We start from the raw sequence: 13,858 nt of genomic DNA on the forward strand, positions 1-13,858 counted from the left end.
CTTTTTTTTTTGAAATGATCTACAGTATTTCAACTTTATGACTATTAGACCATTGTGTTTTGTTATAACCAGTGGATGATTTCAGAAGCCTGTCTGACTGTCACCCAAATATCAAGTTTTTGACCTATGTGTACTCTAGGCAGAAATTATTTTGATCTATGTGTACTCAAGCACATATGCCATACTGCCCCTCATTATATCAATTGTTATTGACTTAGTACCAGTTGCCAACAGATCACACAAAAAGAATACAAAAATGAATTATACGTTTAATTTTATACTGCAAATTTACAACTATAAATAGCAATTATATGTCAAATCCAAATGATTTATACTTTTCATTTACATCAAATACAATGAAAGTCATCAAAATACACAACTAAAATATTATGCACTAGTAAAAATGATAAAATGTGATAATCCAAAGATGAAGATTGATTTGTGTCTCCTGCAAATACTGATGTAATTTAATAACATTTGCAATTGAAAATAATCCTACACTAAACCCAAATGGTATGATACATATTTTGTTGTAAGATGCATTTTATGTAAATGAGTCTGATAGTGCTGTAAATGAGTCTGATAATGCTGTAAATGAGTCTGATAATGCTGTAAATGAGTCTGATAATGCTGTAAATGAGTCTGATAATGCTGTAAATGAGTCTGATAATGCTGTAAATGAGTCTGATAATGCTGGAAATGAGTCTGATAATGCTGTAAATGAGTCTGATAATGCTGTAAATGAGTCTGATAATGCTGGAAATGAGTCTGATAATGCTGTAAATGAGTCTGATAATGCTGTAAATGAGTCTGATAATGCTGTAAATGAGTCTGATAATGCTGGAAATGAGTCTGATAATGCTGGAAATGAGTCTGCTAAATTATTCTCTATTTACTTCAAATTTTCATTGACTCACAGCCAGTTTATGATAGTATGCACATTGATCCTTTTCAGAAATATATGCGTCATTTTACTAAATAAATGTCATCGTCAAGTTGTTGTCTAAAGATTGAAATAAATAGTGTTCTCATCAAGAACTTGTCTGGTAGATGACTTAATCATGTCTGGTTACATCAACCAATTCTCTGAAAAGATGTGACATGAATAAATGTTGTATTCTTTGGAAAAAACTGTATCACAAATTTCCTTAACTGAATCTGGTGTCAGACATTTGTCCAAAATTCAAAATGCATTCAGTCGCTGAACCATAAAGAAGTAATAACTGAATTGAATATTGAACTGAATGTCTTTCATTTCACTGATCATTTTTTTACGAATATCTAATTTCTAGTCTGCAGAATACTTTTGACACCGTTCTAAATATTAGAACAGCCTCTTTGAAAGTAAAGAAAATTATCCTGGGTGACACTTGACATTTAAACTGCATGTCATGGCCTCTAAATGTTTTGATGAGTAAATTTTCAAACGTGTTTGCACACTATCAAACCCTAGACACTATGTATAAAGGGTTATTAGATCAAAATTATCATTTACTTTATAGAGACGCTTGAATTGTCAATATGCTACAGATTCCATTGAATATGCAACATATACAAATATATTACTTAATCCAAACATCCAAATGCACCATACAGTGATTTTTTTATTTTGTGTATGACTGATATAAATGTATTTATGAGATGATGAGACATATGGATGACATTCATGTACATCTTGATGTACTTTACAGGAGAAATATTAGAAGATAACCATATGTAAGATACAGAGAGAGAGAGAGAGAGAGAGAGAGAGAGAGAGAGAGAGAGAGAGAGAGAGAGAGAGAGAGAGAGAGAGAGAGAGAGAGAGAGAGAGAGAGAGAGAGAGAGAGAGAGAGAGAGAGAGAGAGAGAGAGACAGAGAGAGAGAGACAGAGAGAGAGACAGACAGACAGACAGACAGAGACAGACAGACAGACAGACAGACAGACAGACAGACAGACAGACAGACAGACAGACACAGAAAGGGGTGCAGGAGGAGAAAGAGGGGTAGTTTAGGGAGAGAGAGGATTGAGGAATTGAGGAGGAGAAGGAGGATAACAAGTATTGAGAGAAAGAGAAACTCAGTCAGTCAAAATAAAATGACAGACAGATTAGTGTCTATTCTTAGCTAGTCTGAGATTGTTGTGATCATATATCAATAGCCGAGACACACTTACAAGTTATCATGCCTATATCATTACATTTCTATCAAATGGTACCATCATTTGGACCTCGATACATAATATTTATAGAAATGTAATGCTTTGTAAATGACACAAATAATAATGAAATCTTTTAAGTGTCAAGAAATTGTATAATGACAATGTCTAGACTACTCTAAGGATTAATGAAACCAAGATATTGAATTCAGATATCAAATATGATAAATCAACTTTTTCCAATTGCATGAAAAACCATTTTATGGATGCATTGCTGTTAATAAATAAATAAATAAATAAATAAATACTATCATGCACTAGCTGCAACTGGGATGGGTTTTTTTCATCAAATGACTAAAGATATATTCACTAAACATTCGCCAGTTCCTTACAAAAGACATTACCCATATGTTAAATCTTAAATTTGTCTTTGCAAAAATAAAAAGTTTAATATTTTTATTTATTTTGGTCTTTCAGAAAATGGATTTGAACAGAGATGGAGTTATTACAATTGATGAATTCATGGATTCATGTAAAAGGGTAAGTAAAAACTATATTATAGTAATGGAATGGGGTAAGTAAAAACTATATTATAGTAATGCAATGGGGTAAGTAAAAACTATATTATAGTAATGCAATGGGGTAAGTAAAAACTATATCCTAGCTAGTAAAGGAATGTCTTAAATACCCAAAACAACATCATGATGATGATGACAAATCTCTTGAAAAGCTCCAATTACTTGATAGTGACACGTGTGATTTTAGTCTCTTAACCTTACTGCACCAATTGTACTTAATACAATAAATCATCATCTCGATTTAAGTCTCTTTTTGTACCTCAGTAAATGTGAGCTCAAGTTAGGTCACAAGATCCATTAACAAGGACTTTGTTATTTCTACCCTTTTCTAACTCAGCCTCTTCAAAAGTACTTATTGTAAATCAGTGTTTAACAAAGGAGTATGAATGAAAAAAGTTAGACATTGAGTTGCTGTAACTCATTGTGGTTCTTAGCCTGGTAACATGAGAAACATAGTATTGCAATATGTTAATTCTTGCCCTTTATTGTACAGATCCCAAATCACAATGATATACATTTAACCCACCCCACCCCCATCCCCCACCCCCCACCCCCCACCCCCACCACCACCATGACATCTTGCTTTATTGTATCATGTTATAGTATTCCATGTACAACCCAATACCCCGTATTCAGATACTGTGTACCCCAATAAGAACTTTCCCCAATACAGTTATGATTTAAATGATGCCTACCCCAATACCCTTTGTTCAGATGATGCCTACCTAAATAAAGCAAAGGGCTATAAATCATCACTGTATTACATGCAATATGCCATGTGGGAAAATCAGTGTAATTTGAAATTATTATTAATTGTGCATTCCATAAAATATTTCTGTAATAATTTAACCCCAAGGAAAACTAAAGTAACCATGACCTATTTATTCAAGAACAAGTCGCTACATTTTGCACACAATACAAAACCTCCAATAAATCATAATATTGAAACCCAAATACCATCAATATTTGTATAAAGCTATTCCCAAGTTCCTTGTAGGTTGGCAATACAGAACTGTTATCAGTTTCAATTTGTCTTGTAAGACTTAGTGATGCATATCAACTTGGTTGTGATAAAAAACATGATAGATTTTGTCTATCGATAGACATATGTGGAGATGTGACTGTGAAAACCACAGACAGTCACAAATGGTTTGTGGTCTAGATGACTATCATACAGTTTAAATAAAAGACAGATAGGTCATCTTCAGACACCAGACAGTGTTTACTCATCTATCAGCTGCTTGAAATTATCATTGTGAATAATCTATCATCTGTGTAACATCATGGGTTACCCTGGACAGTATACTAAGAAGGATGTCCAACGTGATTTGGAAACAGATGAGATGTAAAACAAACACAAATATTCATATAATATGTTGTAGTGGAGAACAATGTATAGATGTAAAAATCTAAGTCACCATGTAATACGTTGTAGTTGAAAACATGTCCCATATAGATGTAAAATGTGCCAAAGAGATGTAAAAATCTAAGTCATCATGTAATACGTTGTAGTTGAAAACATGTCCCATATAGATGTAAAATGTGCCAAAGAGATGTAAAAATCTAAGTCATCATGTAATATGTTGTAGTTGAAAACATGTACCATATAGATGTAAAATGTGCCAAAGAGTTGTAAAAATCTAAGTCACCATGTAATGTGTTGTAGTTGAATGTACCGTATAGATGTAAAAATTTAAGTCACCGTGCAATGTTGCAATTGAGAACATGTATGTCAAACTTCAAAGTACATCCTATGAATATTTAGCCCAATTGCGCTTCAAGGGAGTGTCATGTCTCTTGCTAATAAAGATGTCCATCAGACAAGAGAAAGTCGATAAAACACATGTACCTCATTGATCTAAGGGTACCTTGACATATCCACTATACAGCTCTGTGTTGTCAACTAATTGTGGGTTTTTATGAGCAATTCCCCAATGGTACTATTATCATTATTTCATTGATAGGAGGCTTTTTTGTAAACAAGTGATGTTGGTTTACTCATCAAGTCATTCCCTACTGAGTCACTGACTATGGTTTCATAAATCAGTAAACCATTCCATGTGTATTGAGGTGTTAATACACAAAGTCAAAGAATTATCGATTTATAGAGTCTTGTTTAATGAGGTTATGTGAATTGAATTTTATACAAATTAAGATGCTTTAAGATTTAGTTTGTTCCAACACTTCTTAAGTTACCACTAGACTGCTGTACAGTCTTATGTAATTCCTAAAATGAAAATGTAAAGTAGATAGGTAGACTGATTATATGAAATACATGGAGAAAGATTGACTGCTATGATGGATAAATGAATGGAAAAGCACTCTCTTTCCATAAATATGAATGTACGGTCATATGCATGTATGCATACATACATACATACATACATACATACATACATACATACATACATACATACATACATACATACACACACATATGCACCCATACATACATACATATACACGCATGCACACACACACACACACACACACATGCACACACACACACATAGAATAATGTATACACATAACCTGATTAGATACATATGAATCATAAATGAACGATATATTTTTGTTTTTCTTTCAGGATGAAAACATTACAAAGTCAATGGCTATGTTTGACACAGTATTATGAAGGCAAGCAGTTGAATCTAGTGAAGTCCTGTACTCAGCACACTCTCAAAGCCTATACATTTATCTAGTCAGTTATACATCTTATGTTATCTTTTATTACATCATACTTTTCAAATTTCAACATTTCTTGAAGGACTATTTTTACTTGTCTCTTAACCATGCTAAGCAAATGACTGCTCAGCACAATATTAATGTCTTTCCAGTTCGAACACAGTGCTACTTTTCTGTCACTTACAATTTTTCTGAGATATGTAGATATTTATTTTTGAAAGTGTAACATGAGTTTGTGGCAGTTTGTTTAAAAGCGAATAAAAAGAACTAATATGGCCATGGATTCTAGATATCTAGATTAAAGACACATATTTTTCCATGGTCTACCAGTAGACATTATCCACTGTCTTACTTTACAAAAAGTCTGAAACGAAAGAAACAAAAAAGTGAATAAAAAACTTTTAAATTTGTTTCATCCGATTTGATAAGCCATTCTAGTTATTGCACACAAGCTGGATTCTATCTCTTTTACCTTTCACAGTTTGGATAAAAAGTTACGGAACATTTTGATACTCAACGTTTTCCTACTTCATATGTATTCTGTCATACTATCTGCAGCTGTAAAATAAGATGTAGACACTCGTGCATTGTTGTGTAAATATAGTAGATAGTTTAATGCTTATGTTTTGGTTATACAAGTGCCTTGACAATACCACCTACCACCTGATAAAGTACAGTGACTAGGTTATGTCCAGTATTACACCACATGTGATCACAGTCTATATTAAACTGTAACTTCTGTAATATGAACATTTTGATATTATGTACATTTCAAAAACCCCACTCTTATTCTTCCTTGTCCACTATGATGAATATACTATGTTCATGTAGCCACCATATTTATTACAAACAAAATAGGGCAAACCATAGACCCTCCACCAATATAGACTATGTCGACGGAGGGTCTATGGGCAAAATAAGGAATACAGACCCACTAGGGAGGACTTGAAGTTTGGTACCCTTACCAAAAGCATTTTTCCTTGGCAGTGACACATGTCCAAGAGTTTTGGTGACTAATATTTACAGTAACTCAGTATTGCATATTTGAAGTGTTTGGCAAAAAGTATATAGAATTACGTATGAAAAAAATTGTACGTTTTAATACTACAGCTGTCTCAGTGTCCTAAAAATAACTGTTTTATATTGATTCCTGACTTACTTATGTGGTGGTGAACATATGACAAGGTTGTAATATTGTTGTTGTATTACTGAACAATATATTAGAGAACAAGCATTGTCATCTAATTTTTTGCCAAAGAAAACAAAGTAATGTTTATAGAAGAACATAGAGGGCGCTAGCTTATCTTGCATCTGACCAACCGCGATACTTCAGAATGTTCTTACTGTAGTCACTGGCACTTGTATTTCCATCACAACATCAACATCACTGGAACTTTTTATAAATCCATTATATGCAGTCTGTAATCTCTTTGTAACAAACTGTAGAACATCCTGTTACAATGGACATCTGCACAACACCCCACCCTCAACACCCCACCCCCACCCCTCAGGTCTCCCAAATCTAGATCTCCATTTATAAATTATGGTTCTATGAAACACTATTTTTTATGTCCATACAACTGAGTTTGTGATAAATAGATTACAGTATCTTTAGTTGCAGTAAAGTCTTTTTAAGTTTTGACTCATTGTTAAAGTTTTGATACAGCAAATTCTTAAACCTAGAGGTTAGGGCATGTCAAACTGGTATCATTTTACTGGGAAAATGCCATTAGGAATTAATCTATCTCTTTTCAAGCAAGAAAATCCTTTTAAAAAGATTTTTGAAAACTAGAAGATGACATAGCTATAAGTTTTAATCTTGATCTGTTGGCAGGCCTACTAAAATCAGTTTAATAAAGATTGCGTAGTTAACTGTAAATTTGACCTATTGCAGCGCTGCAAAAGTTGTTTTAAGATAACACAGCAGACTTTAATTTTGACTTTTTTGCAGGCCAGCTAAAAGTGGTTTGATATGTAAATAAAGTCAAGACATTATTGAGAGTAAGAGAGTGAAAACCACCTAGTAGTGGCTGTAACATTGCTAGTTATGTACATAGATGTCTTGGGTGACAGTTATTTCATCAATTTTATATACTACAATATGAGTCACACATAACTGTCAGCATACAACTATAAACACATCATTTCTCTAGAATATTTGTATAATATTAAAAATCTTCTGAGTCTAATTTTACTGACATAATATAAGGTAAGCTGATATTTTCAGCCTTAGTGTAGTCAAATACAATATAGATACCATGATATGGATTATTGTACTGAATTAACCACAGAATGGGCAGAAAATGTTACCATGGAAATGCATCATCTTCTTGATGCCCAACTTCCAAGAGTCCCTATCTCTCTTTTCTTATCTTGTAAGCCTCCCTATCTCTCTTTTCTTATCTTGTAAGCCTCCCTATCTCTCTTTTCATATCTTGTCAGCCTCCCTATCTCTCTTTTCATATCTTGTAAGCCTCCCTATCTCTCTTTTCATATCTTGTAAGCCTCCCTATCTCTCTTTTCATATCTTGTAAGCCTCCCTATCTCTCTTTTCATATCTTGTAAGCCTCCCTATCTCTCTTTTCATATCTTGTCAGCCTCCCTATCTCTCTTTTCATATCTTGTAAGCCTCCCTATCTCTCTTTTCATATCTTGTAAGCCTCCCTATCTCTCTGTTCATATCTTGTCAGCCTCCCTATCTCTCTTTTCATATCTTGTAAGCCTCCCTATCCCATAACATGTCAGCATCCCTTTCTCTAAGAAGATTATCTTCCAACTTTCTGCTTCATTTATGATTGATCTTTGAATCTTTCTTTTTTTTAATTTTTTTTTGCTGCCCATACTGTGGAAAGTATGTGATTGAATTGTCAAATGAAACCAGCATTACGTATTGCTTTGTGGCAGACCCTCTTACCAATGATTTATGGATAGAATCAGTGTGGGACTGTCAATTTGAAATTGTTGCACAGATTGGGTTTCAGGTTTAGGTAGATGATCTGAAAAGATTCAATGCACGTTTGATTTTCACCAAATATGACAAAATTTAATAGAACAATTGTCAACAATAGTACAGTTTTTGTACGCTACATGATGTGATGTCATGAAAATGATACCACTAAAACTTAATCTGTGCACAAAATGATGTGAAAATCCCAACTACCAATGGCATGCCTACAGCCAACTATCTCGGTTACTAGACTTGTAGTTTGTTTCTGACATTACCATGTAAATTTGTTCATTGTAATTATTGTTCTATTTATTTATTAATTTATCTGTAATTTGTTTCAATGGTCATGAATGATTACTGAACATCTGATGGTACAATAATTTATTTTTTTTTAATGTAAATTGTGACAATTATTTCAAATATAGGTAAGCATGAGAGGGCAAGGAATGTCTCTCTTTCAATGGCAGCTAGGAAGGCTTAGAAATATACACAAGGATTAAAGGCCAAACATTACTGTAAATTGTCATTGGATTCAGAATCAGAATAACATCCACTTTAATGCAAATCCTAATATGATGCTGAATCAGAAATTAGCAGAGTTAGTCAATCATCCACAGCATCACATTCAGATATACATTGATGTTTGGAAACTCTCTTTGAATCTGTCTCCCAGTATGATCCAACTTTACACATGTACTGTAAGTATAGTTTTGCAGTATTACAAGCCAGGGTTCTAGTGTTCATTTAGTTAGCTTCAGAAACTAACATCCTAAAGTTGTGAAAACCTGGAATTTTGAATGTACAAGTCCTATTCACATATTTGTCATTGAACTGTTATTTAACATATGAAGAGTATTCATCAGAATGCTATACATGTATTCAGGGACATGTATACAGATTACCTGGGAACTTCATATACAAATCACATGTTTATATACATTTTATACTTTCATAAAACTCAAATCTGACAGCAGTACATATACATCTATCTGGAAGGGCGCCCCCAACATACAGCCTCAAAAATCTTTTGTTTGCTACAAAGTTTGCATTAGTAATTACAGCAGCTGTCAGGGTGCATGGTTCAATGAGTTGTTTGATTGGAAATTCATCAAAGTGTAACAGTTCAGTGAGAAAAGTTGTGATTCATAGACAGCCCACCTTACAAAAGTTATTGTAGCTCATATTTAAAAGTATTTTCTGTTTAAATAAGGGTGAAATTTGCTTCCATCTTGCTAAGCTAAGAAAGTAGCAAATGTTTTTATTAGGTTGAGACAAGGAGAATACTGAACACTGATTGGTTTATGCTCAGCCAATAAGCACATTCTATTCACATTGAGGTCATCATTTAACCAATGAGAAAGGTTGTTCCAACATGCTTTTAGGTTAGTTGTCAAAAAGAAAAATTTGTTGGTTGATTCATACCCAATACAAAAAAAGAAATTGAAAGCCATGTTCAAGTTTAATTTGAAAATTGAGCACATACTAAACATGCTATGATGCAGGTCAAGTGCAGTTCAATATCAGTTACAAGTATCTCATACTTTGTACAGGCATGTTGTGTTTTTCTTCAAGTTTAAAAGTTTGACATAATACACTGCAAGTACATGTATACCAAAGTGTGTTAATTTCAGTACATCAAATAATGCACTACAAGTATACTGAAATGTTGCATTAATATCGCACACAGGCATTAATAATATGATATACAGACACAAGGGTTCCACTATACTAGATAAGGGTCAATACAACAAGAATGTATTAAAGTTGATACTATGGCTTTGTACTGTTCTACATTCCCATAGGGTATAACTAGCTAGTGTTATAATGCTTCACCATATATAGGCAAACTAAGTATGGTGCTTTCACTGTAGATGTAGGCAACTTGTATGTCTCCATGGACAAAAGAAACCACAGTCGTGTCAATCAGTTACATTTATGTTAATACGTACAGCAACAGCCAGCTAAGTGTGGGTCTTTCACTGTAGATGTAGGCAACTTGTATGTCTCCATGGACAAAGAAACCACAGTTGTGTCAATAACTGATGTTACATTTATGCTAATACTTACAGCAACGGCAAGCTAAGTGTGGTGTTTTCACTGTAGACAACTTTTGTGTCTTCATGTTCATAAACAAAGAAGCCATAATTGCATTAGCTTGTCATATCTGTAAAGACAGACATGATTCAAACAAAGACTCTTTTATTATGGCATGTGCGATATTTATCTATCACAGAAGTCATTTATAACTACAATGAAAATCATAAGACCTGAAACAAAACTGGCTCCATAAAAATCTTACTAACACTGCTACATTTTATCCCAGACCACTTCTCTATAGTGGTCTGAGATTTTATCATCTTGCTGGACAACACCGTAAGTATCTCTGTTTGTTGGTAAGATTTTTGTTGAGCCAGATAATAAAATGTAGCAATGTTAGTAAGATTGTTGTCAAGCAAGACCTGGTTTTGTTTCAGGTTTTCCCTATTTTAATTGTACATCTTAGTAAACAGTGTGTATGCATCAACCTTACTACTATTTCTAGAAGTACATCTGACCATCTATCCATTTTGGTGAGTTTGATAGTCAAGCCTTTCAGTGGTCATGGCAACTGACAAAGCTAGATAAGTTCCAGATTTGTTTTGCATAATAATTACCTTGCAACCATATTACTTACCTAGCAACTGTGTACTCAAGCTTCACGTCACATGGCAGTGTCAAAAAATGTTGCATTATATGATTATGAATATCTCTCATAACTATTTCTTATTTATGCAAGATGTTTTACTGCACTTTGCATTGTCAAAAATTGCATAATATGTTGTCAACAGTTTTTGCATAGTTAATGATAAAAACTTCTCATACATTTCGCTTTGGTGCAAGATGGAAACAATTACTATCATAGACAACGGAATTTCATGATTAATATCATAGAGAACGGAATTTCATAATTAATATCATAGAAAACAGAATTTCATAATTATCTATATTGATCTTCAAGAGTTGTTTTAAATTAAGAATATTTTATTTTGGGGAAACGTCATCTGGCCAAGACCTATAAAAGAATAGATTTATGTGTACATAGAGAGGGTTGGTAGGTTAGCTTGTATATTGCACACGTTGCCATTTTTATTCACCAGCTCCAAACTGGATCTGATGATTGATTGATTTCAATGTTAAACATTTGAATGTATTTTGTGTTTTCTATAAGAATAAACTATTTCAAAACAAACCTTTGGTGTGTTCCATGTGTTACAGTAGTATACGGTGATGGTATAGTCTATTATTACATTTGTACTAGAGATTTAAAATGTCTGTTCTTGATGTGAGAGCGTTGGTGATGCTTTGCGTTGTTTCCACTGTTTAATACGTCTCTATAATGTACATCTGATTACCGTAAGACAAAAATATTGACAGTTCAAATATGAGTTTGAATTCCTGTTTTCTGAATGTTGTCGTTGATGGCTCACTTCACCGTGTTCGTTTTGCTCCCTGTTGCGGAGATGGGTTTTTTGCCAATATCGGTATTTAAGCGTTTTGACATATATGCAAGTAACAAAAAGTCGTATCACAGTTTTTCAGACAAAATCGAGAGTAAGTGAAATGTGTCAGTCCTCAAGTTGGGCATTAATTTTTACGAGAGTATAAGTGGATGGTCATATAATTGTCTCTTTGATCCTCCGTAGCTTAAGTTATTCTTGAATTTGGGGGGAATAACGTACCGGTGTCTGGGACCTATCTCTAGAATGATCTAATACCAAAAGAAGTATCATACCTTCAGTTATGATCCACATTCTCTCCAAGCATTCCCTCTCTAAGCCACCAACTTTATCATCTTTTCAAAAGGGGGATCGTAAAAATATTAAATTTACCGTTCAGTGTATCATTGTGATCGTTGAAAATACTCTTTGCAAAATCTTATTGAACCCATATTGTGTATACTACGTTACTACAAGGCCTTGTATTTTGTCGAGACTTGTTGTAAAGACACAATATATAATAATAAATACCAACTTTGCTTCTTTGACAGGGTTCGTCCCTACTCTATGACAATGAGTAAAAGTGTCAGATGTTGTGCCAACAAAAATGCAGCCAGAGAAAAAAATCCAAATTGATTTAACACAAATGTAAACATTTAAACAAAAAATCAGAACAATAAGCACTTCATTGTTAAAACAGATACTACCTTTACACCAAAGAATTATTAGATAAGAGTATATCTCTCTTTTATTCTCCGTTATCATAACAAAGTCACGTGATCGTTAGATATGTACGATATTCACTAAATATTTACTTGAACACAGATATCGCTAAGCAACCATCACTGCAGAAGTACATTTAGTTCATCTGGATGATTTTATCATATCATGTCACAGTGGCCGGTGACAATGATGTATGTGTTCTACATGTATTATATCTTCCATATTCGAAGCCGTACTACTATCGAGGAGTGGTTGAAATGAAGTGAAAGTAACAAAAAACCATTGCATGTACACAACACACACAACACACACACACACACACACACACACACACACACACACACACACACACACACACACACACACACACACACACACACATGCATTTACCTATAGCTACATTAGTTAAACTACACACCACATATCCACGGTAGTACACACGTTTACCTATAGCTACGTTAGTTAATCTACACACCAAATATCGACGTCTGTGTGTGTGTCTGTGTGTATGTGTGTATGTGTGTGTATGTGTATGTATGTATGTATGTGTCTGTGTGTATGTGTATGTGTATGTCTGTCTGTGTGTCTGTGTGTGTATGTGTGTATGTGTATGTGTATGTGTCTGTGTGTGTGTCTGTGTGTGTGTCTGTGTGTGTATGTGTGTATGTGTGTCTGTCTGTCTGTCTGTGTGTGTGTGTCTGTGTGTGTCTGTGTGTGTATGTGTATGTGTGTGTAACAATTGTGATATATGATAAGCCATCATGTTGAAGCTAACCAATCACTATTACTTCCAAATGAATCACTCAAGATCAATAGTAAACAGATTTAAGAGATCTGCATCGAAAGTGTTATTGAATAAACATAGACGATAGATGGCGCGATGAATTGGTGTTCCACAAAAGATATTCTAACATTTTTTGACTTTGTATGAAATTCTGAACACCAAAGCTTTTGTTAGAAAGTAATATACAACAAATGTACCCACATGATGTAACTTTTATAAATGTTGTAATTTCGCTACCGATTTCTATTAATCTCTATACATGGTTGCTAGATTGTCGAGGTTTCCCTTGCCTTATCAAGCTTAGGTAGCAATGTTTTATGCTAAAACTCTGAGATGTCGAAATTTTGATTTGGAAATGAAATGAAATGTAATAAAACCAAGTTGGATCAGAGTAAAACGACAGCTTGTAAGTTTTATCGTGTCTTTGAGTAAATCAATATATTGTAAGATATGTCGTTTCGTTCAAGGCAAGTCAATGACATCAAACACGACATTGTCACTATTGTCGAGTGGATGATAATCGCCTTA

The 13,858-nt window shown here is 33.8% G+C and overlaps 1 protein-coding gene across 4 annotated transcripts in view; it reads left to right on the top strand.

The window, feature by feature from the left end:
• Positions 1-11,547, top strand: part of LOC144446149 (calsenilin-like) — a 156,866-nt gene extending 145,319 nt beyond the window's left edge. For all 4 annotated transcript variants that reach the window (XM_078135872.1, XM_078135873.1, XM_078135871.1 and 1 more), the window contains 2 exons: positions 2,615-2,677; positions 5,303-11,547. In XM_078135872.1, coding sequence (XP_077991998.1) covers positions 2,615-2,677; positions 5,303-5,350 — 111 coding nt within the window. In that variant the 3' untranslated portion in view covers positions 5,351-11,547. The remainder of the gene's footprint in view (positions 1-2,614; positions 2,678-5,302) is intronic.
• The last annotated feature ends 2,311 nt before the right edge of the window (positions 11,548-13,858 follow it).

The sequence above is a fragment of the Glandiceps talaboti genome, chromosome 15 (genome assembly GCF_964340395.1).
Source record: "Glandiceps talaboti chromosome 15, keGlaTala1.1, whole genome shotgun sequence".
NCBI classification, from domain to species: domain Eukaryota; kingdom Metazoa; phylum Hemichordata; class Enteropneusta; family Spengelidae; genus Glandiceps; species Glandiceps talaboti.